Source organism: Alternaria metachromatica (assembly GCF_023757995.1).
Source record: "Alternaria metachromatica strain BMP 0045 chromosome Unknown scaffold_5, whole genome shotgun sequence".
Lineage (NCBI taxonomy): Eukaryota > Fungi > Ascomycota > Dothideomycetes > Pleosporales > Pleosporaceae > Alternaria > Alternaria metachromatica.
The window spans coordinates 1,781,497-1,807,764 of record NW_026055496.1 but is presented as its reverse complement, the minus strand read 5'-3'; the positions used below and the strand labels follow the sequence as shown (position 1 = coordinate 1,807,764).

Below are 26,268 nucleotides of genomic sequence, written 5' to 3'. Positions count from 1 at the left end.
TGCGGAGCCGTTTAAGGTCCCGGGTACGGGGGAGATGTTGACGGAGGAACATGTCCAGGGAAGTGAGGCTAAAGACTGGGATGTCAGTAAGATGTGAATGAGTGGCTCGGAGATCTGGGGAAGGATGGAGCGTAGTTAGAGTCTAGAAGAGGATATAAGAGCGGCACAAGGATGTTGAAGCATACGACTACAAATATGAAGAGATCACCAAAGGTCGCACCCAAAGTTATATAGACATTCAAGGATTTCATTTCGCTAATGATGTAACACAAAGACCACACATACAACCCTTATTTTGCCTCGCCGCTGCATTATCGATGACAACTAAGCTTACAAGGAACAGCAAATCTAGCCTGTGCCCGATACTGCGAGCTTCATGAGATGGTCCATGAAAGTCTGCAGACTGACGTCGTCGGTGAAGATGGTCTGAGCTGTCGCAGCACCGCCATAGCTGTTAGTTTGATGTGTGGTCGAGGGGTTGAGCTTGCTGAGCAGGAAACGAGCTTGTGAACCGCCGGCATCACAGACGATGAATCGAGGCAATGGGAAACGATCCTGGATGAGCTCCTTGGCATCCTCCTTCGGTGCCTCCAGAAGCTCCCTGAAGTTCTCGTAGCCTTCTTGCTCTTGGTATCCAGCCTTCCGCCATTCGGCCATTGTTTCGCCGTGGAAGATGAGAATGTGGAAGAATGTGTCGAGCAATAGCACCGTCTCGTTTTGGATGGAGCTAGAGTCAAGCAGAACAGGCTGACCACCCTCGTGGTCGAAGCCGTAGCTGTCGAGTGTCGGCTGAATCATGATGAGAGAGTTGCTAACATCCTCGTGGTTCAAGACGTGACGGTAGAAGGCGGTTTCGTCTGGCGAATTGTTGAAGACTTGCAGGAACTGCGACCGACGGAGATGGAACATGAATTGCGGGTATAGTGTAAAGTTCTTCTCGAGCCTGGTCTAGTAGTTAGTATTTGAGGTTCAAGTGAGAACTATATGTCCAAAGTGATGAAAGACTTACCTGAATGACGACGGGTCATCTTTCCTGTACTCGGCGAAGCGAGCGCATAGTCGGATAAGCATGCGATCGACCCATCGGAGAACGTCTGGGCCATCGTCGACCTCAGCCTTGAAGACTGCTATCCTCGACATGAGGACAGCAGCAGCTTCTTGATCGAAGGACTGGGCGATAGCAGGGTCGCCAGATGGGCCGCTCATGGGTCGGGCCACGGTGGTAACTGTAAATATTTAGTATGCGTGCTTAGCTTAAACACGTTTCAGAGAACTCATACCTCTCAAATGATACTGGCCAGCGGAGTGCTGATAGTATGTGAGGAACTGAATGAGAGCCTGTTGCTGCGAAGAGGTCACGTTCGACCCGCCTTGGTTGGCAATCTCGAAATAGATCGAGTATGAGGCTTCAGGGTCGATACCGCACATTTTCCAGGCGCATGTGTTTCCGATACCGCATTCCGTCTCGCCAACAGAGACAGACTTCTTGTTCTGCGACACAGCGTGTCCAATAAGACCAGTGATCTTCAACTCTCTGGTTGTCAGCACCTCAAATTCGGCATTGAATCCCATAAGGAGGTTGTCGTCCGCATCCTTGTTGAAAACGCGCACGAAGGATTGCTTGTACATGGACGAGGTGAAGCTATCCGTCAGGATCATGTGTCCACCAGTGTTGTTTGCAAGACCCCTCATCTCAAGAAGACCGACCTGATCCAGACATCCGGCAAAAATGTCAACAATATGGCCGTTGTGGGAAATGCGCTTCGCAAGGCCCTCGTAGAACTTCAGTGCCTTCTTGTAGTACTTGATGTTGTCGCGGTCGATATCGTGATGCGATCGGATGGGCTCGCGCAGCTCCGGGCCAACAACCATGCCAGGTCCCTCGGTGGCTGGACCACCGCTAAACAACATGATGCGGGCGGCACTATTCATGAAGCTCGTCTCCAGAAGTCCAGCAGCGACGCTGAGCGCCACACCGGTGCACCTCAAGGGACGCTTGTCGTTCGCGACCGGCCAGGGGTCCCGCTGGATTGATTCGAGAGCGTTGGTCAACTGCAATTCGCACTGCGATACGGGTAGGATGAAGCGCGTGCCAACGCCACCTGGAGCGCCCATAGGTGGTCGTCCAGGCTGCTGTGGGACACCGGGTCGAGGAGCCATCTGGCTAAGGCCTAGCATCTCGTGCACTTGCTTGGTGGAGTAGTCCTTGCTTCCGCGGAAGACGTACGACTTGGCGCATTCGGTGTAGCCCAGCTCGTGTACTTGTGTCTATGGCTGTCAGCTTTTAACACTCATTGTAGCTTCCTGTACCTACCATTGTACCGTAAGTGACCAGACCAACCAGCGCGTATGCTGGGAGCAGGCTCAAAGCCATGATGATCGAGTCCTTCAGCGCCTTCAAGCTGTCTTCCTCTTGACATGTGTCTACAACAAAAATGAAGATAGGTGGGCTCGGTATGGGTCGGGGAAGGCGGTATTCGATCGTGGTACTGTTCGGGTGCATCTCTGGGGGCATCTGCTGGTTGGAAATGTCCTTGTAGTGCGGGGGGAGGTGATTGCGGTTCAAGCAGAAGGGGCATATCCATTGGTTTGCGCGCATGTCAATTTGACTGTCTCAATGTCAGCTTGAGATAAGTTGTAAGAGACTATGCCAGACAAACCAGTAGGGGTTGAGGATAGCTTTGCATGGCGCCCTGCAGCTGACAGGCTCATACTGGAGGAGCGGAGTGTCCGTCTTCTCCTTGAGAGGGGTGTAGTGTGCACCAATGGGAACGACTAGGCGGGAAGCTTCCTGTGAACCATATCAGTGCCTTGCATCCCTCGCGCCGGCCTTGTCTATCGTACCATGCGCGTGCTGGGAAACGTGTTCCAGCTGAGACGGACGCCATCCCTGTCTTCAATGTCGCTCCACTGGTCCTTGAGCGCCTCAAAGTCGGCCATGCTGGGCGGTTGCAGCTATCTGGGCTGCGCGAGGAGGTCTGGGGTGGGTGAGGGTTGTCGAAGGTTGGTGGTGGAGGGACCGAGGGCGCCCACGATGGGAGATTTGGCGGGGCGGTGTGAATGTAGCAGGCGCGAGACGGGGAGCTGCAGTTGTATGCAGCAGAAGATACCGAGACGTGTCAAGTGTTCCTCCCTCAAGGCAACAACTGCACAGGATAATGCAACGTCGTAGGAAGCTCACGCACTTGAACTTGCGTGGATACCAGTTGGCGATGCGGCCAGATGTTCTTGCCCTAGCGCTCCCAATTGGGCCTAGCACCACCGAAGCTCCGCTCCGCCCCAGCCTCAAAACCGCGATTTTCCTCGCCGTCGCTCTTTTTCTCTTCATCATCGCCAGCAACAAATACACTACGTAATGGCAGACTCTCATTTCTCTGATGAATGAGCCTGTTTTCGCGCTGCGCGAAGAAGAGATTTAGACCCATGGCTGGGCGCCCGATCTGGAAAACTCATTCTGAGTATACTGATAGGTTGGGAATCAGCAGAGGTCACATTCCATCATCGTGCAGTGTTCGTCATTAGAACCTCGTGGACCTCTCATCTGGACTAGAAGGAGGCCTGCAAGGCAGGTATCTTCAGCCCGCATCGTCAAGCAACGTGTTCTTGGTACCGTACTCGTTGTTGACCATGGTCCATAGTCTTGCTGAAGGTAACGTCCACCTACTCGATCACTGTAGCCTTCAGGCAATCGTACACGTCACTTCTGATGTTCAGACCCATCCTGCTCTTTGGAGAGCCTACGCTTGTTAGCAGTTACACGATATGATGACATCCAAGGGCTTCCCCTTTTGACGACGCGTTTGTACAACGAATTCATGTCCTTACGTGGGGGGGAAAGCCCCAATCACTACATTCCTATTCAAGCGGTTCGTTGCGAGGCGAGCGCGGCCGTCTTGGTTCTGTCAGAAGCGTTTGATGAATATACAGCATTTGGACTTCATGTAACTTATACAACGACACCCACGTCTAACACCATGATCGGCCGCAGTCTACGGATCCAATTACACATTGCCGGAGACACGTCCGATGTTCCCGCTGGAGCCTCCATATCTGCAGCTGTGTTTGGACGTTACCAAACTCCTGATAAATTAACAATCTGAGTCCGATCGGGTAAATGCGTCGCAATACACTAGCCTCATCACCTGCCAGCGTACTGTACGACAGACTAGACTTTGGGTATATATGTATTTACGATGCTTAGCAACACTGTCTTGAACGTCTCCGTATTTCCAAATCTAGTCAATGCTACAGTCCATGATCATGGCTCGCACCTCTGCACTTTTCATCTCGCTTCTTGCAGGTCAAGCCTGCGCTCACACTTTCATCTGGGTATGCTCAGCCACTCTCATCCTCTTGTTCCCCATACTAACACCCCCAGGGAGTCTTCGTCAACGGCATAGACCAAGGAACCTTCAAAGGCATCCGCATCCCCGCCTACAACGGCCAAAATGGCAAAGGCGGCTACAACAACTCGCCCGTCAAAGACCTCGACTCCATCGACATGCGCTGCAACGTCATGGGCGACATCCAAGCCCACGACACCATCAAAGTACAGCCCGGCGACAACCTGACCTTCGACTGGCACCACGATTACCGCAACGACAAGGACGACGTCATCGCCAACTCGCACCATGGCCCCTCGCTCATCTATATCTCGCCTGATCCGCCGACGGAGAACTCCTTCGTCAAGATTTGGCACGAGGGCAAGTTCGAAAGTAATCCGTTTCCGCAGGCGGGCAAGTGGAGTACTACTGGTGATATTGCGATGAACTTTGGGCATATGAATGTTAGGGTGCCGGAGGGGTTGAAGGCGGGACACTACATCATCCGTGCTGAGATGGTTGGTCTGCACGAGGGCGACGTGAGCTATCTCACGAACCCGAAGAGAGGCGCACAGTTTTACCCCGACTGTGTTCAGATCGAGGTTGAAGGCGATGGCGAGGTTGAGCTGCCTGAGGGTGTGAGCTTCCCTGGAGCTTACTCTTATGAGGACCCTGGTGTTGTGCACAACGTAAGTCTTTTCTCTATCTAAGTCATAGCGCGTGGTTCGTTCCCTAACTTGACGCAGGTATACTGCTCCACCGAGACAAAAAAGCCGAAGACGTCTACTACTCCCTGCGTCACAGACTACATTATCCCAGGCCCTACCGTATGGTCTGGTGCCTGGGCTGAGACTACTGTAGTCCCAGTCGGACCTGTTGACGGTGTCACAACTGCGACTGCATGGAGCACATGGATTGGCACCGATAGTGTTGTTACAAGCGCGACATTTGCGGATGTGAAGAGTCAGACGATTGTGGGAAGTTCGAAGTACACTGCGAGCTGGAGCGACACGTATGCTACGCCTACTGCTACGGCAGCGCGTTGGTAGATCGGGGTTGAGAGGACATGTGCAATAGTTCGACGCAAATCAGAACGCATTCATTTCTCTGAAAGTCGTTCGCAGTCCATTTTCTGGGAGCTTTTCGTCGCAGGGGCCTCTGGAGGGGATGTTGAGCCCATTCCCTTCCAAGTGCTTTCCCAATACCACGTCTCTTTCCAAAATCCAGATCGCAAAGCAGATCAATATCACAGCATAAACCGCCGAAAACCATACCCCCAGCTTCCTCGTCTAGTCGCCGTCCATGCTGCTCAATCATCCAAGACTATGACTTCAGGCTTGCGCTTCTTTCCCTGTCCGCGCGCAGCGCCATCATCAGCGTGCTCGCGCTTGATCCGCGCCTGCGATGCATTCGAGATGGGCTCTTGCTTGATCTGTACGCTTTCCGCGTCTTCTTCCTGCATAATGGTTAATGGCTTACAGATCCCGAATTTGAAGGTCCGTACCTCGTAATGCTTGAGCAGTAGCAGTAGACGCTTCCGGCTTTGACCCGCCAGCCCTTTGGTGTCGCCCCGGTAGTGCTTGATGAGAGCAATGATTTCTGAATCTCTGAGTCCGTGGTGTTCGGTAAGAATGGGTTGACCTGAATCCTGTTGGGACGGAGTGGGTGTGCTGCTGGCGGCTTGTGGTTGTGGAGTAGTAGCAGGTGATATGACGTTCGGGATAATATCCGGTGTGGGCTCAGGTAACGCTTCCTTCTTGACCAACTCTAGTTTTGGAGCTGAAGATGGACTTGGTGACCGGGATATCATGCCGAGAGTTTTCAGTGCGGCTGTTGCTTGTTAGTATGATGATCATGCGCTTACGTGAACGACTTACCGATAGAGCGATATTTGAACTGGAATGCTACCAGAGGCTCTTTCGCCATGTTAGATATGCATTTAGCAGTTGGCTTTATGATATGTGCTGGTGCCAACCTATTCATTGTTTAGCACCTTCTGAACGGCATCTACGATACGGACATACCTTATCATGTGAGAGCGCACATCACCCTTAACAGATTCTTCAGAGACTTCTCCAACCTCTCTTAACTCCATCTTTTTGCCTTCTGGATGCAGTCCTTTCCGATAGCTTAGGACCGGTATTAGTTTGACAGATATAATGCCCACGCAGCTCAGAGCCTCTAGGGTTCCTCCAAAGGTCGTTGCACTGTTCTCTTCGACTATGATGTCTCAGTATGTACGCGATCGTATTTGCGGCTTCATTCGGAGCTTACATACCCACACTGAGGTCTGAAAAGAGAAAATTAGATGCCCTCCATGTCCCGTTTTCGATCCAGCGCGTCTTCGACTGAGTGTAAGGTCTCGTGAACATTTTCGTTTTGTATACGATGTACTTGCTCATGGTTACTCCGTCTAGACGAACGCATAAGTTCATGTCCATCGGTACAAAAGGTGACTTGAAATTGGTCTTGATCGCGAATTCCGCACCCGACCGGCTTTCAACGTATCGCGTGGTTGTCTTAGGCACATCTTCCTCTTCCTCGTTCTCGTATTCCTCAAGTGGTTTTCCGTCGACATATATCTCAACCGTCAGACCAGGGCAGTCGGCATGGATCGCCATGTTGATGTTTAATTCGACTTGAGAGACGGTGATGATGGTAGAAGAAAAGAGGTGGGAGAAAAAGACGCTGGATATATGAGGCCAACTGTACGCTAGCGTGTGGCGACAGCCAGGTAAAGGCGGTATGGCATGCCGGTTGGGCTCGAGGTGAGTGAGTGTTCCCAAGAGAGTGAGAGATATTACGCATGCATTGTGATTACAAGTATACCAAGTTGGATTTAGGGACAAGCGATGACGGGAAGTGAATGGAAGAGTCTTACCATCTACAGCAGTAAGTCGCTATCGAAGAAGACATAGCGCTCAACCAGTGTTGAAGGTGAGTGCATGAGCATCTGTATCCTTCACCAGGTCTTATCATGTTCCTATCCCGTCAGCTCCCACCGAGGGAAGCCATAATGGACAAACTTTTGCACAACCAAAACACACTCCTAGTCCAGCACGATAACTTCGTCATCCGCACCACGGTGACGCTTCCGGTCTCTAGACCTTACAACCGTGACCTCCTCGCCATCGCTGGCTTCGACAACCTCGTCGACCCGCTTGCGCTTGTCGATGGCTTCTTTCTTGACCTTGACTGCAGCAGCCTTTTGCTCCTGTAGTAGTGAGTATGTGGTATTGTGAACCTGTACCATCAACGTACCTTGAATTGCTTGACGAGTTGGCGCAGCTCATCCGGAGTGAGTTCATCTTCGGGTCGCTCTTCTAGAGGTGGAGGGGTGGGCTCGCGTGGGACGAGACCTAGGATCCGAAGAGCATCTAAGTGGGTCAACAGGTGCCATAGCCTGTTGCAGACTGCTTTCACTTACTGATGGAGCGATACTTGAAGTTGAAAATGGTGAAAGGCGAGTCGGTTACCTTGTCATAATCTGCATAGTGCCCTCTTTGCCAAGGTACGGGTTCAGATAGCCTATACATATTAGCGTCATCTATACTGTGTGCGGAGCAATGTACCCAGCTCTATGAGTGTAGGTCTGGCCTTTCAGCGCCTTTTCAGAGACTTGTAATGATTCTGAGATACTCCCGACAATGTGATTTGGGGTACGCGGCCGCAGGTTTCGTACGTAAGTCAAGTCGACAGTGATAGTGCCAGCTGAGACCACATCAGAAAGGTATGTGGTCCCGTCAACTTGAATCATTAGATCGGCTTCAGCATAATTCAAATCTTTCTTCGCTTGAACTTACTGATTTCGAGCTCAGCGAAGCGGAATCTCTGTATCTTATAGTGTTCGCCGATTTGGGACTGACGGCCCTCAATCATTCTACCTTTGAAGAACTGGGCTTCGCTTATGATTGCACTCATCAACCTTCGCCCATCGAGACTGACCACAGCTTCAATGTAACCCTTCGGGAAAGGAAACTCTTTTTCTATGAGTGATACTTTGATCGCGAAGCTGGCTCCAGATGTTGCTTCGACGTATTTCGTGACCGTCGTCGGGGACGCGGGAGTGTCGCTATCGTCGTCGTACTCAGGGAGTAGAGCGTTATTGACGATGATTTCGACCGTAAGGCCGGGCAAGAATGGATGAACAGCCATGGCGTAGCAAGATATCTGGAAGTAAGTTGTGTTACTGATAGGAAGGAAGAAGGAAAGAAGGTCTCGAAAGCAGGATGCTCGGGTCCTTAAATACTGCGTACTGTTGAGACCAGGTGAGAGACGCAGGCAAGGAGTGAATGGAGCTAAGGAGGTAAAGGCAAATATCATACTGACAAGTGCTGGCATGCTGTAGGTACATGAGCGGTGACTAAAGTTCCCGAGTGGCTACATCTAAACATTCCTAAATATGTAGAAAGATGTGTTCTTCCATGGCGATTAGCCTAATCATTCGTACACGCCCCTAGAGGCCGTTCCATATATCAATACTTTGGCAGTATACTTCCATGCGTAAAATTCGAGTCGGCCCAGGGTTCGGAGTTCGCTTCCATCTCGAACTATACCGTCTTTTGACTTCTATACCACCTTGAACTCCGCGCCGTGAAGATAGAATAGATATCCTCTCTCAGTCTAACACGATGATTTCTCGCTCCACGTGCGGAAGTTTGCGCTGTCGCGTCTCAACATAGGTCACTTCGTCGTCATCATCGATGATCCTCTCGCGCTTGACTCCAGTAGTGGCTTCGTCTTCGGTCTTGATCGAGGTGCTCTCTGACTCTCGCTATATGTAGGTAAGTATTAACGCCAGAGACATGTGGCGCATACATACTTGTTGCGCACGATTTAGCAGTTCTCTCAGCTCTGTGGGCGACAGGTCTTTTGCGAGTCTGTCTTCCAGGGGGACAGGAGGCGCTTCGTTCATGGAGACAAGATGAAGTGCCTTTATGCTCGCTTGAAAGTCGTAAGTGTCAGTGGGTGGCACTATATGAGCGCGATCGTGACTCACCAAGCGACCGATATTTGAAGTGAAAAGTCGCAAATGGCTTCCTATCTACATAATCGAACTCTGTCCATTGACTAGAGAAGTTGAAATGGCATTTCCGAGGCTTTGATAAGCTTTTGAAGAAGTCAGTCCTTTGCCAATCAACAAATTTACCCACTCTCTACATACACTGCTTGGTGCGATAGGGCGTCGCCTTTAAGCGCCTTCTCTGGAATCTCCTGGAGCGCTGCAAGTTGCTGATGTCTATCATCGTTGTAACTTGTATCGTCTGTGACCACATCTTGGATGAATTCGACGAAGTTGAGAGAAAGAGTAATACAACCTTTGATGCTGAGAATTTGCTCCAGAGCAACAACATCGGGGGCAGCCTTATCAGCCTCTTCCGCTGCACAAAACCGTAAGTAGATGACAACAACAGGTCTTTATAGTACTTGCTAATATTCAGTTTGGCGAAGGTGAATTTCTGTTTGACACACTCGCCGCCTTGGTAAGAACGATAGGTATTGACCTTCCAGCCTTGGAAAAGTTCATCTCGCTTGCGTATCTTGATGTCCATCATTACCCCGTCAATAGAGATTCGAGCCAGGACGTCATACTGAGCTGGGAATGGGGTCTTGAATTCGGTCATAATCGAGAAACTCTTGCCTGAGCGCGCTTCAATGTACTTTGTCGTTGTATTCGGCTCAGGAATCTTATCGTCGTCGTACTCCTGCAATGGCTGGCCTTGGACGCAAACTTTGACTTCCAAGCCAGGAAGCTCAGGGTGGATGGCCATCTCGCTGCGCTTTGGAGTGATCTGTCGGAATTGAGGATGCCCCCGCGGTAGTCCAGTGCCTGCGAAGAAGAGCCGCTAAGCTTGTTGCACTGAGGACAGCGTCGGGGTGAGATGTAACACTGACGACCGAATGGAGGGTAGAACTTGTTGATCGTCTCAGGTGAATGCGATCTGCAGCGCAAAGGTTTCATCTGGAATGGAAGCAGTGAGTGTGCTGAAGGCTCGATGTTCAATGCTCGCTCTATACCGAATACGGCAAGGCGGGACGGCTAGCGCGTGGTGAGAACTGTTGACGGGCAGGAGCGTAGGCAGGAGCGTCCGCTTCAGCACCCTTGACTTTTCCAGATTTGACAGGATTAGTACACTCGGGGCTACTCAGCACACGGCGGAGGATGTCGAGATCACTAGTTACCTGGGTGCTATCGTGCGCATTCACTGAGGCGGAAGCATGGACTCACCTCGCGTACCGCGTGCCAGCAATGTAAGTCTAGAGATGTCGACAGTGGTAAAGCAAGGCATGCTCGGCTTTCGCGATGGTGTGAATCAGAGCTCATCTCATGCGACAGGCGCACCTCCTCTGTGATGAAGATGGCGAAGATAGCAACCAGGAATGAAGCATCGTGGCACGGGTTGCACTGAGAGAGAGCCGCCTCGAACAACAAGCATGCGATTAGCAAACTGAAGATCTACGTTCAGTCAGCTACTCAATCATATTACAACTTGAAACGCATCAAGCTCGCAAGTGTAGCCAGGAAAGACGTCGTCGACGCACTAGATCCACGGCAAACGTTACTGAGAGAGTTTTATTAATAATACCTACTGCTGCATTACAGCGAATATAAGGTGTTTAGGAAATATACCTATATTAAGATTACTATATAGAGTTACTAGACCGCGTTTTGTTGCCCTGCTCTGCATCAACATTCCACTATAATAGTAGCCAGGAAAGCGGTGACTGACCACGTAACATATGAGTTTTGGAATGCCTCCCTAGGTTGGTCACGGAATGTGAGAGGCGCCAAAGAATGTTGTTGCTAGAGACGAAGCGAATCCGTACGGTGTTGAGCTCATAGGTAAGGCTATTGGTAAAGACCCCGCTCGTTATGTTTTTAGTATATCTGAGTATCTTGATCTTTGGCGCGAGCCAGTCGTTCGCAATCAGTGTTAATACCCGCCGAGGGGCGTGTATGCTCGTATGAGGCACGTCCAATTCTCACTCGCGAATCAAAATATCCATGTGGCCCTAGAAGATCCAGAACAGAACCATAAAGGTGATGATCAGTGTGAAGAGGAGAAGGAGCATAGACTGTGGGGTCGTTAAAGCAGCCGCACTAGTTGAATGATATGCACCATAGACCATCCAACTCTGAACATCACATGTATACAAAAGCTCTCTATATCTCAAACCTCCACATGCCTGCGAAGACCAAGATCGCTGCTAAGGCATCAACAATGTTAACGCTAATGCCCATGTACACGTGGAATCCAGTTCCACGGTACATTTTCGCCGATAGACATCCAGCATACCTAGGCAACCTTACATACAGCCCAAAAGCTTACACCTACATCAAGGATCAAGGCTTGCGAGGCTGACATGCAGGTGGCCAAAGCCTACGCGGCCCCAAACGAGCAGCGCTGACAGTGTCGCCATGTGGAGACACACTACTGATCGCAGATTAGCGAGAGAACAAGATCTGAGAAAGCGCAACCCACAGACAGAGGGCTTAGCGCACGAACACCCGTATTGAGACCCGCGTTGAGCGTACCGTTGCCTGAACCATCGTAAGCTAGCTTGCTTACCATCATCAGCCTCGCAAGAGGCTCGTAACGTGGACTAGCTGCCTGCACCCGGCTATTTTGCGCCGATGGTGTATAGGATTCTCGTATGCAGTGCGTATGGGTTTACTTCGGAGCAACGACGGACCTTCAACCGACTGCGACAAAGATTCATGATCTGTCAGCGCTGAGTAACGCATGGATAATTTGCAAAGGGTCGCGTTGAATCCGGAGATAACGCAACTCCGCGCGTATTCGCGCTTAAAGTGTGTCTCGGCGTAAAGTCGCTTTAAGGTCACGCCGAGGTGATGCCACCGGTTAACGAAAGAGGAAGCAGGAATGCTTTTGCAGTGTTGAGGGCCAACAGATTGCGGAGAATGCAGTCAGCGCAGAGGGTGTGGTGAGATTTGACTCGGCAGATCTCCGAACTCGACCGACCGAACGACCGGATGAACTCCGCATCGCGGTATTGGTGTCGCAGGATCCGCTAGATCAGGTCGCATCTCCAGTGACAAAGAAGCAATTATCTTGGTGATGCATCAGTCAGGAGAGCGGTTGTGACTGAGCGCATGACGGATGACGTTGCAAACCAGGTCCCGAATGCCATGAGGCACAAAACCGGAAACGGTCGACGCCCTGTTACATTTCCAAGCCTCACGAACCCCAAAAGAACCGTTGGGTGGAAGAACATCGGAAGGCGCTTGCCCTGCATATGCGAGCAGGACTAGTAAAATTCTTATCCCGGCAGATGGAGAACAGATAAGAGCATAGGAATAGAAATCCCTGAGCGAGCATTGCTATGCTATCCATACATACTTGAAGATGTATAGTGACCGGTGCATCGAATATGTCACAGCTGCGTTGTGAGTGGAGAAGTCACAAACACGCGACTATCAGGCCTCAGGCGTCATGATCGGCAGTCATGCTTCCTGTCATAGCAGGTGGACCGGCAGAAACTTTGTCGAAAACAAGCAGACGCAGGGTCTCATCATCCCGCGCTCGCGGATTGGCGGGCACAAGGGCTAGGGATGGTGCCCGCTCAGCCGTTGGCGATCGATGACCACATCGGGCGAGCTTCGAGAAGTGATGGGCAGTTTCAATGACCAGCAGGTTGTCGACTAAGACGTCAGGGAAAGGATATTCATTGGGGACATATTGCTTCGCAAAAATAGAAGCGCAAAGCAGGAGTTCTGCACGGCAGTCGTTTGGGATGGATGGTGAGGGAAGGGATGGTGAGGAGACTTCGGAGAGATGATGTCATGGACCCTCGTAAGCGACGAGATAGCATTTGTTCGGTCCGACGGAGATGGACGCAATACGAATGCGACTGCAAGGACACAGTATTCCCCATGGCATGAGAATGCAAAATATGAAAGAAGTCCTCGGGTTGTGGCATAGAAGGATACAGAAGCCTCGGGTGGCAGGGCGCCGGCTTAGAAATGTGGCTAGTAACTTCGACGCGCGAATGAACGGTCCAGATCGCCTCGCGGCCGCCGGAACAGTTACATTGTCCGTGCATACGATAGGGCTGCACTGCCACATGGTGATGCGATGGACCCTGCATTTGTGCCCTTCTCCACCGATCTTACCCGTTCGAGGCCGTCGATGCGATGCCACGTTGGTTTTAGGGCTGCATTGCAACTCCACAGGATGCTTGCAGCACGTTGCATATGCCGTTTATTCAGCAGGGAGAGTCTCAGTGAAGAGTTTTCCTTGTGCGACCTTGGCTGTGCTCGACCTGTGGCTGTCGGGATGTTGCACGGCAGTGCCGTTGTTGAGTAGAGGATGCTGCCAGTGCCGAAGCGGAAGTGGAGGTTCCACCTGCAGGATAGACGGTATCTGAGCTGACCTCGGATGCAGATGCTAGTAGTATCGCAGCTGGTAGGTGCACATCCCAGTTTATTGGTTCGTGGATCGATCTCCAGTTTCAGCATCTCTTGAAGAGATGTGCATTGTGCTAGCCAGCAGAGTGGTCCTCGGGAGCCGTTTGGCCACCAGATCCAGCTATCAATAGTACAGAGTATGGGGTAGGCTATTGACGGTTATCTCCAAACGATACCGCGAGGCCTCGCGTCCAATACACACGAGCTGAAAGCAGTATCATATCACAGTCTTGGGCCCAATAACTCAAATGCCAGAGAGCAGCTGTGAGTCACGCGTGAGGACATGTGACTACTGTAGACGCTGGCCGAGGTGTGGCTGGTGCCCGTCGCGTACTCCATCTGGTATTCGTAATGCACATGCGCTGTCGAGTAGGTTGTGCATGGAACGATGCTGCTCAGCCCGTCTTGGAGCATCGTAGTCCCAGCGAGCCTAAACGGCCAGCTGTTAGACCAGATACGGGCGTGTCACCATGGACAGACCTTTGGAATTGGTCCGTCGCACGATGCCCTACAAGCTACATGCCGACTGCACACTAGAGCGACTGGCATAGCGATGAGTAACGGTTCGGTTCGTAGGGCTCCGTTTCACGTGGAGAGCATGCCTGCAGAGATCGCCTAGATGGGCACAAGCGATTGCACAGTATTTTGGGAGCAAGTCATGGACGCTGGGGGAAGGCCTCTCGGCTGGTATCCGAAGGCATGTGGAAAATTCTGTATGGTAGACAGTCGTCTGCCGGGTTCTGCACAGCCTTCGGTCGGACAGGGCCCGCGGCGGCCGTATGCAGGGTGCGTGAGGGTGGTGTCGATCGCGCCGCTTTTGCGCGTTGGCGTAATGTTAGCGTAGACACCCCTGCAACGCCCAACATGGGTTGCGTCATAGGATGAGGTATGAAAGGAAACCGATTCCGCGTACTCAGCAGCCCAAGCCGTTTAAACTGTCGCTCAGCAATTTGCAATCTCTTACGACACACACATACACCTTAATCCCGACACTCCGAGCACAGCCGACGCAGACTCTGAACTCTTCGAACGTCTTCGACCGCGTGCTGCCCAGATCACCTCATCAAGTGGTCTTTCACTCAAATCGGCGAAGACTAACCGAGTCATCGGCCGGTAGCCCACTAGTATAAAGCAACTTGCCACCCGCGCTGGTCCCTTACTTTTCCTCCCGACCATTATGTTAGCGCTACCCACACAACGTCACCACCTTTCAACCATACCGTCACCACCGTCTTCACACTCCTCCTATCAACACCTGCCCCAGCAGTTTGCCGCACAACACCTCTACGACCAGAAGCTCCTCAACGACTACCTCGAGTCCCAGCAGCAGTCTTACGGCACTTCATCCAGCAGTGCACCCAACTCGTATATGACGAGCGCATACACCGACTTCGCGAACCCGGCCATCCGAATCCAGCAGTCGACACCCACACCGCAGCTTCCCCAGGCCTTCGCACAACCGCCGATGCTCTCGACCAGCAACACCAGCACGGGACTTGAGTCCTGGAACTATGGTAACGTGCAGGGCCAATCGCTCCAGACACCACACCAGAACCAGAACCGCGGCCACCAGCGCGCATCGTCATCGTCTTCCGTAGGCTCAAGTGCCTCGCAATACCAGGCCGTTGGATCTTCCGCGGGTTACCAGTACGTCTCTCTCCCCGAATACGTGTCTTCGCACGAAGCTGCGTTGGCTTACTCATCGAACGTGGCTGACATATATCCAAGGTCGTTCCAGAACCATCTCCCAACACCCACACATACACCTACCCAGGACTCGTTCATGAGCGGAAACAACTTCAGCAGCAACTACACACCAAACTCGGTCAACATGGACCACACCATGTCCGCACACATGTCGATGAAGCAAGCGCTCATGGAGCAGAGTGATGACGTACCAGACTACGCACACTCGGCCGGTCAATCAGTATCAAGCTACGGCCACGACTCTCCTGCCACGCCACACACTGCACAGGACGACATCGACTTCAAGATGCCTGCCAATGGTGAGAAGCTCTGCAGGATAGACTCCTGGCTTTTCAATCAGTTTTGTACTTACAATGACCCAGACACCCGCCCTATCCCCAAGTTCGAAAGGACCTACACCGACATTGCTGCCGACGCTGGTTTCTATGAACCCAGTGCCTCCGCCCAGGCTGTGTCTTCCAAGCCAGCTCAGTCGTCGCTGCTGTCGCCATACCGCAACAACCCCAACGAGAACGTACAGCGTGCGCTCCAGGCAGCACAGTACGCTCGCTCACAGTCGCCAAGCAGCACTGCCTCAAGAAGTGACTCACCCTTCCGCAAGAGCTCACCCTACCGTCAGCCTAGCAACACGTTCAACTCGGCTATGAACACTGCTGTTGCGGCACGTGAGCAGACCCGCCAGGCTGATGCGGCTTACGCTATGAAGTCTCAGATGCAGCCCAGCGACGATTCTGAGCCAAAGACCATCTCGCCCAAGGACGCTCTATTAGACTACCGGGAATCCGATGAAGAATCCAAAGTTCCATTGTTCCCGGACAGTGGCGCTAGCGAGTACGACAGCCAATACACCGGTGGCGACCAATATAGGACTGCCACCCAATCCAGCTTCGACACTCCATCATCACAGTCCTACCGTCGCGACAGCTGGGTAACACCACAGTTCTCACCAAACTTCTCCACTGCCCCCGCCCCATCATTACCACAGTCATCGAGCTTCACCTTCGCCACGCCATCAATACAGAACATGCACAGCATGCCTATGAACGCACCATCTCAGTATCGATCAACTCCCAACACTATGTCGTCGGGCGTCGACCAGACACCAGAGTTCCCTGCCCACCTGACTTCAATGGAGTCAAGCGCGAGCGAAGCTGAGCCACCGAGCGGCAGCCAGAACAGCGTCCTTTCAGACCGCTACATTACGAAGCCAGCATCGACGGGCGCCGAGTCTGGTACCTACTCATGCACGTATCATGGCTGCTCCCAGCGTTTCGAGACCCCACAAAAGCTTCAGAAGCATAAGCGTGAGGGTCATCGAAGTGCCAATCTCAGCCAGGCTATGACGTCGGCGGCTATTTTGGAGCGCAATTCGCAGGCGGGACCCCACAAGTGTGAGCGCATCAACCCCACGACCGGCAAGCCCTGCAACACTGTATTTTCGCGTCCCTATGACCTCACCCGTCACGAGGACACGATACACAATGCGCGCAAGCAAAAGGTCCGCTGCGCACTCTGTGTCGAGGAGAAGACTTTTTCGCGCAACGACGCATTGACACGCCACATGCGTGTCGTGCATCCTGAGGTCGACTTCCCCGGAAAGCACCGCAGGCGCGGAGGTAACCACGACTGAGCATGACCCGATGGCATGCGCGGTGGGATTCCGCGGAGGCCGAGCCTCTGCCGCGCTATCGCGCACCTTCCAGAACAGCCGCGACCGTTCCATGGCATGCACCTGATCATTTCACGGATCAAATGCGACGCACCAAGGCTCTCTCTGAGACCGGGCGATGTTGATACCCATGCTTCTTGCATTCGCGGTCACGCGGTCACATTGCATTCAGTTGTCGCTGGTCCGAACTGAATCACCCGGCGTTCTGCTCACTTTTCTTCGACTGTACAGTATTCTGCTTTGATTTTCCAGCACATTCCCACGGACATGACTTTGAGCGACGAACCAGCGGGCGCATGGTACGATGATTTGACGAAAGAGATGGCTTCTGTATGTGCAACAAAAAAGCGATGATTTCCATAGACGACATCGCTGGCTCCAGTGGGCTTTGGTTTCGCCTGCGATTAGATTTCCTTACCTATTCTTCGATACACCCGGCTCCACTGGGAGCATTATTAATTTGTACAACACTTCACTATTCCTCAAATTGCGAAAGCCAGTCCTTCGTCTATACATCGTACTCAGCAAAGTTTTAACCGCAAGAGGAGGGAAAACACAAGCGGATGTACTATATGCATTGTAGCTAGCAATGATACCCCAGAGTAATATCAACGTCAAGCAATGTTCTATCTCAGTACCCAATATCTCTCTAGTGAACTCTCGTTCCTCTGTGACGGTTCTTCAGTGGTCGCCATGGCGTGCATGTCCAGCTACCACCTGTTCGATATACCTGCACCCAGCAACGGCGACGCCGGTCTCAACCAGAATGCCTCCCTCTGGCATCCACCTACTGCAAGCATCGTACGTCTCCTTACACCACAGCACGAACAACACAAGCTGACACCACATCAAGGTCTCACACTCTAGATTCAGCCTCTCGACCCATGTGCAACCTCATCGGCTCTGCATACCACAAACAAAAGCACAAACGTCTGCACGGGCAGCAAGTAGTTCCCACACCCAGCACCTGTCAGCACCTTAATCCCCTGCCACCACCACCCCATCAACCAAGCATACATCCGACTTTGTTCCCGCGGAGACGTCTCTCCGACGCACAAGTGCGGGCTGAAAAGCACATAAGCGGCAGAATGGGAGCGCCGTGATATCTGGACCCAGGCAGATGCCGGTGCCGCCCGCGTCGGCCACGCTAGCAATGTGCAGTAACACAGCCCTCAGCCTCTTCTCTTTTTTTTGCTTTCTGGAGTATGCATCTCCTATCAAACCCCGAGGAAGAATTTTCGGGGCATTCTAGAAGCCTTTTTTTTTTCTTGGTCTTTGATGTGTTGCACAGGGTTTGGCATTTCAAAGCAAAAGAACAGTGGGAAATCGGACCGAGGCTCGGGGATAGCGATGAATTCGTCTATCTACAATGTATTACGTGCGTGTGCCTAGATAGACTCCCTGCTCCTACTGTGGTGCATGTACCTACGTAAGGACGCAATGCATCTATGATTCCGTGGTTGCGTGGCATACACCACCCGCATGATGCCCGTCACTGTCAAAAGAAGAAGAAATGTGGATAGAGCAAGTATCACAATGGTATCATAACCCGGCACCAACCATTTTAACCCCCCGGAACCATATTCATCAGCTTGCATATACAGACCACATGGTTTGTGTTGAAAACTTGTTATATTAAGATGATGTTGTAACGATGTAGGAAGTACTCCTTATAACCCTCCTACTTCTCTTTGTTATGAGGTTTGACAGTAAAACAGCTTGTCAAAACAACACTCCTCCTGACAAGATACCATCTGTCATACCTCTACAGGCTTCTCATCCCCATTTGATCCCGTAGCTTCTCGAAGTCTTCCCGCTTTAAGGCCTTGGTGAAGATGTCTGCCGTGTTGTCCTTTGAGTTCACACGTTCCAGATGAAGTGTACCTTCTTTGACCCTCTGTCTAAGTACATGATATCTGATTCCAAAGTGTTTCGCGACCCGGTGGTGCTCTGGGTTCTTTGATAGAAGTCGTGCACTGTCGTTGTCGATCATAATCGCAGTGCGTTTTTGTCCGATGTTGAGTTCTGCTTTACCAAGTTTCGTCAGGATCTCGTTAAGTAGTCGTTGAACCCACACAAGTTCGTTCGATAGTTCTGCAGCAGCTACGTACTCAGCTTCCTGAGTAGACTGTGCAATGATGCGTTGTCGTTTTGAACTGTATGCGATGGTGGCTCCTCCAAGTTGTATTATCCATCCACTTGTTGACTTGCGCGAGTCCTTGCATGTAGCCCAGTCACTGTCGGAGAAACCTACTAATGGACTTTGGTTCCCATATGGAAAGAAGATACCAGTATCTTTGGTCTTACTCAAATACTGGTACACTCGTATGGCCTGATCCATGTGAAATTGTGAAGGGTTCGATGCGTATCTTGACAGTACTCCTACTGTATGACTGATGTCTGGTCGAGTTTTCAGTGCTGCATATAGCAGTTCGCCGGTCATTGACTGGTACTCTTCCTTGAGACCAACAGGAGACTTGTCCTGGTTTCTGCTGATGCTTGATAGCTCGTTTGTGCTGTACGGAATTGCAGTTGGCGTAAGTCCCTGGAATTGTCGTCGTTCAAGAATTTTGTCGACGTAGTTGCGTTGATGAATCAAGATGCCATCGTCGAGCCATTCGATGTTCATACCAAGGTAGTATGTGCATCTGCCTAAGTCCTTCATCTTGAACTTTTGAGTCAGCTTTGTCTTGGCTTGACTGATCGAGTTGATGTGTGGTCCAGTAATAAGTACATCGTCTACATATACTCCCATCAGTATTGTCAGTTTGGGGTGTAGGTAGACTGATGGATCAAACTCAGATACTTCCCATCCGGTTACGAGAAGGTAGTCAGTCAGTTTTTCGTACCACTGTCGAGGTGCTTGCTTAAGGCCGTATAGCGCTTTTCGTAGTAGCAATACCTTGCTCTTTCCGCCTTGTTCAAATCCTTCTGGTTGCTCAACGTATATCTCTTCTTCTACTTCTCCGTTTAAAAATGCGGTGACAAAGTCCATCTGGTGAACTTCCCAACCAAATCGTGCTGCGAGTGCGAACAGAGATCTCCATGAGGAGTCCTTGATAACTGTTGCGAAGGTCTCGTTGTAGTCGAGTAGGTAGACTTGTTCAAAACCGCGGGCGCAATATCGTGCTTTGTACTTCTCCACTTTGCCATCTGCTCCTTGTTTTGTACGAAGAACCCATCTTCCTGACAAGACTTTCCTATGAGTAGGTCGGTCAACTACTTCCCATGTATCAAGCTCATTGAGTTGTTTGTATTCTGTCTTCATGGCTTCGTAGTATTGTGGAAAGTCAGGTAGTTGTTTGGCTTGTTTGAGCGTGATAGCATCCTGTGGTGTGTTGATTGACTGTAGAGCCGTTGGAGTTACCATGAGTATGTATTGAGTCGTTGAACTGTCGGCTTGAGTTGGTGTAGGGTTGGTTTGTGTCGGTGGAACGTCGATTTGAGTTGATTGATCGTTGGTATCGTAATTATCATCCTCATCGTCAGATGACTCATCAAACTTGTTGTCATTGTCATCGTTGTCGTCGGATGATTTATCAGAGTTGTTGTCATTGTCATCGCCTGGAATGTAATCCTCGTCGTCACTGGAGTGATAGGAGCTTGAATCGCCCCCTGACCCCTGATCACGCAGTGAAGAAGGGTCAATGCGACTATTCCGCCTGGCATTAGAGAGGGTCAGTCGTACACCATGGCAGAGATCATACGAACAGCGCTGCAACTGGTTGACTTTTGAACCTCCGGAATGACCGCGCATGTTCTCAACGTTGCAGCAATTGCATGGTATTTCACCATTGCAGTCTTTGGAAGTACCGAAGTGCGTCTCATTGAACTGTTGACAAGATCTGCAGGTGTGAGGGTTGTCGTAAAATGTGCCAGTGCACTTCGGGGTGGCATATTTCGTGTCCGTACCATCGCCGTTGGGACGAACGCACCAGGTGCATCCATGCTTGATACAATTTTCACAAGGACTGCTCCCGGAGCATAGGAGCTGTAAACTGGCACATCTCGTGCACTTGTTGTCTTTGACTGCGTCTTTGAGGTCCTTGGGAACGCACCTCTTTCCTTGTCGTATGCATGCTCCACATGGATCTCCTCCATCGCATAGCAGTTGTTTACTTGTGCAAGACGCGCACTTATCCTCCAGAGCGACTCCTCTAGCCTTTTTTACATAGCATGGGGTACCGCGTTTCTCGCATTGCGAGCATGGTTCATCGAAAGGTGGTGTGCCGTTGCACGTTCGTTTATCGTGACTACATGCGGCACATTTTTCGTCTGCCGGTAGGCCTGATCCTGGAGCTGATCGACCGTATCCTCTAGCCTTTTTTACATAGCATGGGATACCGCGTTTCTCGCAGTTCCAGCATGGTTCATCGAAAGGTGGTGTGCCGTTGCATGTTCGGTTCTTGTGACTACATGCGGCACACTTTTCGTCTGCCGGTAGGCCTGATCCTGGAGCTGGTCGATCGCCTCCCCCGTCGTAGTCTTGTGGTACACAGTGATATTGCCGCTTCTCGCAGAAAGTACATTTTCCGTCGAAAGGTGCGACACCATCGCATTTGCGCTCATATCGGAAACATGCGCGACATTTCTCAGCAGGGTCTTGTCCTTTGGATTTACCCGAAACTGATCGACCGTCTCCTCCGTCGTAGTCTTGTGGTACACAGTAACTGTGCTGCTTCTCGCACGAAGTACATTTTTTGTCGAACGGTGCGATACCATCGCATATGCGCTTACTTTTGAAACATGCGCGACATTTCTCAGCAGGGTCTTGTCCTCTGGATCTACCTTTCGCGTTGGTAACAAAGAACTTGGAGGTGACAATGGCATCGTCCTGGTCGTCCGAAGAGACATCGAATGCGGAATCTTCATCATGATCTTGAAGTTGTGGTGTAGGAGCTTGTGTAGCTTGCCCAGAGTGGTGCGCATCAGTATCGGACTGATGGTCATTGTTGTCGTGATCGATGCGTCGCAATTGAGCAATCTGCGTACCTTCTGTTTGAGGGTCATCTGTTTGTTCGCCATGTGTAATGTCTGCTACATCGACTCGCTGTATCTTGTCCTTGTCGGGGTTCCAGACTCGTATATTGGCATCGCCTTCGCAGCCCATGAAGTAACCTAGCCATGCACGTGGATGCAATTTGCGTATCATAGGTCGAGTGCTACCATGAAAGGTTGACCTAGCCGTTTGAGGAATGGACACATAGGCTCGTGCACCCCATGGTCTCATATTAGCGACATTTGGCCTCCGGTCGTACATCGCTTCGTATGGTGTCTTCTTAGATTTGAGTGCGCGTGTTGGAGTACGGTTTTTGATGTAGACGGCATGCATCCAAGCTTCCGGCCATAGCTTTTCTGATAGGTTGGTGTTTGTGAGAGCTTGTTGAGTTTGAACGTCGACAATTCGGAGAATAGTGCTGAGGATGGGTTGTGATGTACCTAATTGAGCATCACCAAGGATAACAGCTGATCGATCCCGTGTAGTCCTAATGGCTCGCTCTGCAACTCCGTTTTGTTGATGTCGATGTGGTGCGCTGGGAGTGATGCGGATGCCTTCGTCGGCACAGTATTCCTTGAGTACCTTAGTGACGATGGCATTGTCTGTCTTGATGTTGCGAATGGTAAGTCCCTCTGCTGTACGAAGTTCCTTGAGTAACGTGATGACGTGCTTATTGGATTCAGCTCCCTTCATAGGCCGACTCCACTGATAGCGGCTGAAGTCGTCAATCACATTGAGCATGTGACTGACACCATCAGTTCCCTTGACACCGTATGGTCCCCAGACATCAATGTGAAGAAGATCTCCTGGTGCAGTACTTGTACGGCTGGCAGGATCTCTGGGTATGCGGACCACGGAGGTAGTGACCTTGCAGACAGGGCAACTCTGACCCATGCGTGCTTTGATTTCTTTCTTTGACACTGTCATCCCTTCAGACATGTCAACAAGTCTGCTCATGGAATCAAGACTCATATGTCCAAGGTCTCGATGAAGTGCCCACACACGGTCATTGAAGTTGAAGCCGGGTGTTGGTGTGGTATCTGGATCATCAACGGATTCAGTATCCTCAGTTGGTTGATCGTTGGCTTCATCATTACCATCCTCATCAACAGGGTTGACATCTTCGGTTGGACGATCGTTGTCGATATTGGTTGGTAACGTATTGGCCAGTGCGACATCAGTGGATGTGGTATTGATGATGTTGAATGTACTGTCATGGTGCATGTTGAGGTGAAAGAGACCATTGTGAACTGTGGAGTCCATGAGGAGTTCATCATTGTGAATGATGTTGAACGTGGTGTCGTCGATGTATCCTTTGGCTCCTTTGCTAGTGATCTGTGACACAGATAATAGATTGCACATAGCATCAGGTGCGTAAAGGACGTTGCTTAGTGTGACTTGGTTCCAAAGTCCTTGCTTGGTGTAAACGTTGATAAGTACCGTACCACCACCGGTGATGTCGAGGTGAACTTTGGTGTTTGCTATGTTGACTGACTTGACTGGTAGATCTGCAAACTCGGTAAACCATTCCTTGTTGTTGCATAGATGCATGCTTGCGCCGGAGTCAATGATCCATTCATTGATAAGAGAGTTACATGTGTCATCAACAAGAGCTAAGCCAACCACCGTTTTCAACTCCAATTGTTCCTTCAAACTCAGTCTATCCCCAATCTCCATAGTATCCTTTAGTTCATGCTCTAACCTGTGAGGTTGGTCAGCTGATGAACTGTAAGATATTGGAGATGGTTGCATACTGGTTTTGTTGGAGTCATTGGTATCGGTGTCGTTGTCAGACGTCATGTTGTATGTGTCAGGCCAGTCAGATGAATGACAGTTTGAGTGGAAGGCTTGACCATGAGGAAACTTGAAGGACTGTACGGTCTTGTGGAATGAGTCCGTGACAGGTGCTGGAACAAGGGCATCAGGATTGTCGTTCCAATCGATTTTGATTGTCTTTGATCCGCGGGTGCGTGGGATTTGTTTGTCGAGTGTTTCAAGGTTGAGGTGAGACGTAGATGCAAACTTGATTACAGGTTGCGACAAAGAAGAAGACGCAGTATCATTGACTGGTGCTTGCTGTGAAACATCGGAGTCGTTGACAGATACATGTCGTTGAGAAGCGGTGTTGGCGTCGTCGGGCCAGTCTGATGAGTGACTGTTGATGTGGAATGCAAGATGTTTGCTGTGAGAGGTCGTGACGTCAGACTGTTCTTGATTGGTGGGTTGCGCACTGTTGTCTCGCTTAGCTTCGATAGCTTGCCGGATTGCTGTTTCGGTGTCATCCTTGTCAGGGTTGAACACGAAGCTTGCTGTCTTGCTGGGTTGATTGTTATTCTTCTTGCGATCCTTCTCTTTGAGTTTCATCCACTCGGGTTTCAGTTCAGGATGTTTGACGAAACACTTGTCTTCCGAGTGGTTGTAGCCTCGACATCCTTCAACTGGACACTTGGTGTTCTCGTCTCGGTTCTTGTCGACATTAGTTGTTCTGTCTTTCTTGTCTTTGTTGTCTTTCTTTGAGTGTTTGGTCCGCTTGATGTCGATCTCGGCGTCTTGTAGTTGTCGCTTGATGTCGTCTAGTGCGGGCCACTGTGCTCCCTGTCGATTGTAGAGTAGATTCATGACACGAGTTGTCTCTTCGTACTCAGGAGTTAGTGATCTGAAGATCTTGGCTTGAATGGCTGTATCGTCATATGTTCCGTTGAGTTCTCGGAGATGTACAATGTGGTCTTCTAGCTGACTGAAGAAGTCGTCAAGATCTTTGCAGTGTCGCAGACTGAGTGATTCGATTTCTCGGTGAAGAATCTGGAGATTCTGATGATCGCTGAGTTGGTACTGTTTCTTGATGTACTGGAAGGCGATATCCGGTTTAGTGTGTTCGTTCAAGACTGATCGAATGGAGTCTGAGACATGGAGACGTAGGAGTGTCAGAGCCTTGCCTTCCTTCTTTTGATACTGGTGATATTGCGCGAGTGCTGCATCGTATTTCTTCTCAGCATTCTTCATCATTATCATTCGGTAGAATTCCGCTTCTCCGGGTGATATCATTGGTGGGACAAGGATGTTGTTGGCGTTTTCGGGATCCACTTGTGCGGAAGTGTCGCGTCGTACAGCATCAAAAGCTTCTTGTAGATAGGGTAGCATCTGAGGTTCCTCGATTTGCATCTGTGTACCGTTGATTTGGTTCCATACGTTCAGATACTGTGCGACGACCTTGATGTCTCGTTCCCATTTGGCGAAGTTTTGCTGTCCAGTAAGTTTGGTGATCTTGTATGCAGTGAGGTCTTTGACGTTCAGGTCGTTGCTGGACGTCTGGAAAGGATTTGACGTTGTCATCTTGGCAACGAAAGAACCCGGGCTCATAACCTGTTGAAAACTTGTTATATTAAGATGATGTTGTAACGATGTAGGAAGTACTCCTTATAACCCTCCTACTTCTCTTTGTTATGAGGTTTGACAGTAAAACAGCTTGTCAAAACAACAGTTTGACATGAATGGCATGGTTCGCATTCCGCTCGGTACACTCTCACCGAGCAGACGTGACCCAACGCATGTGGGCTCCACCGAAAAACGTCGGATCTGGGCCTTGCCTACCACGAACGACGAGGTGCAGTGCGTCCGGGCCCTGGCTTGTGGGTGCGTGTGTACCACAGTGATTCGACCTATCGGAATTGCGCTGAGAGTATTGTGGGACGCACGTTAGGTGGGTTTTTGGCGTGCTGGGGGAACCGGCCGATGCGGTTGGACTGCAGGACGTCATGTAGGGCTGAGAAGAGCGCTGGGGATCGCGCGCAAGCGATTTGGTAGTAGTATCGATAGTAACGGCTTTGACGGCAGGAACGACTTTTCACATTTCGCTGGTGCGGCTGTAGAGTTCGCATGGCTTGTTTCAGAAAACCAAGGTCCGCGTTATTGTTGGCGCTGGCGTTGGTGTTGGTTGGTCCTGACAAGACGCGGCTGTTGACGTCGTCTGTGTGGTGTTTAGAGTTCTGGGGAAATCCGGTTCGGGACCTGTCGACGTCAGAGTTGTCAGATAGCGAGGAACATCTTTGACGGAAATGGTTCATGCGTCCAAGACGTATGTGCCGCGGAAGGTTTTACTCGCCCTGGAAAGAAGGTGTCATTGTTCTTACGCTAGAAGATC

General features: G+C 50.9%; 4 protein-coding genes across 4 annotated transcripts; 2 read left to right on the top strand and 2 right to left on the bottom strand.

Moving 5' to 3' along the window:
• Window positions 1-348: 348 nt before the first annotated feature.
• On the bottom strand, window positions 349-2,940 carry SEC23 (GTPase-activating protein S23; the record flags this gene model as incomplete). The annotated part of the gene is made up of 6 exons (XM_049330476.1): window positions 349-943; window positions 1,010-1,226; window positions 1,281-2,268; window positions 2,315-2,609; window positions 2,661-2,791; window positions 2,845-2,940. 6 exons carry the CDS (start codon window positions 2,938-2,940, stop codon window positions 349-351), a joined length of 2,322 nt encoding a protein of 773 aa, XP_049190972.1.
• Window positions 2,941-4,260: 1,320 nt separating this feature from the next.
• J4E83_003540 (uncharacterized protein) lies at window positions 4,261-5,371 on the top strand (the record flags this gene model as incomplete). Its single annotated transcript, XM_049330475.1, has 3 exons — window positions 4,261-4,329; window positions 4,379-5,011; window positions 5,069-5,371. The coding sequence occupies 3 exons, from the start codon at window positions 4,261-4,263 to the stop codon at window positions 5,369-5,371; spliced, it is 1,005 nt and encodes a 334-aa protein (XP_049190971.1).
• Window positions 5,372-5,631: 260 nt separating this feature from the next.
• Window positions 5,632-6,248, bottom strand: J4E83_003539 (uncharacterized protein; the record flags this gene model as incomplete). The annotated part of the gene is made up of 2 exons (XM_049330474.1): window positions 5,632-6,152; window positions 6,200-6,248. The coding sequence occupies 2 exons, from the start codon at window positions 6,246-6,248 to the stop codon at window positions 5,632-5,634; spliced, it is 570 nt and encodes a 189-aa protein (XP_049190970.1).
• An 8,681-nt stretch (window positions 6,249-14,929) lies between these two features.
• Window positions 14,930-17,089, top strand: J4E83_003538 (uncharacterized protein; the record flags this gene model as incomplete). The annotated part of the gene is made up of 1 exon (XM_049330473.1): window positions 14,930-17,089. The coding sequence occupies one exon, from the start codon at window positions 14,930-14,932 to the stop codon at window positions 17,087-17,089; it is 2,160 nt and encodes a 719-aa protein (XP_049190969.1).
• Between the last annotated feature and the right edge of the window lie 9,179 nt (window positions 17,090-26,268).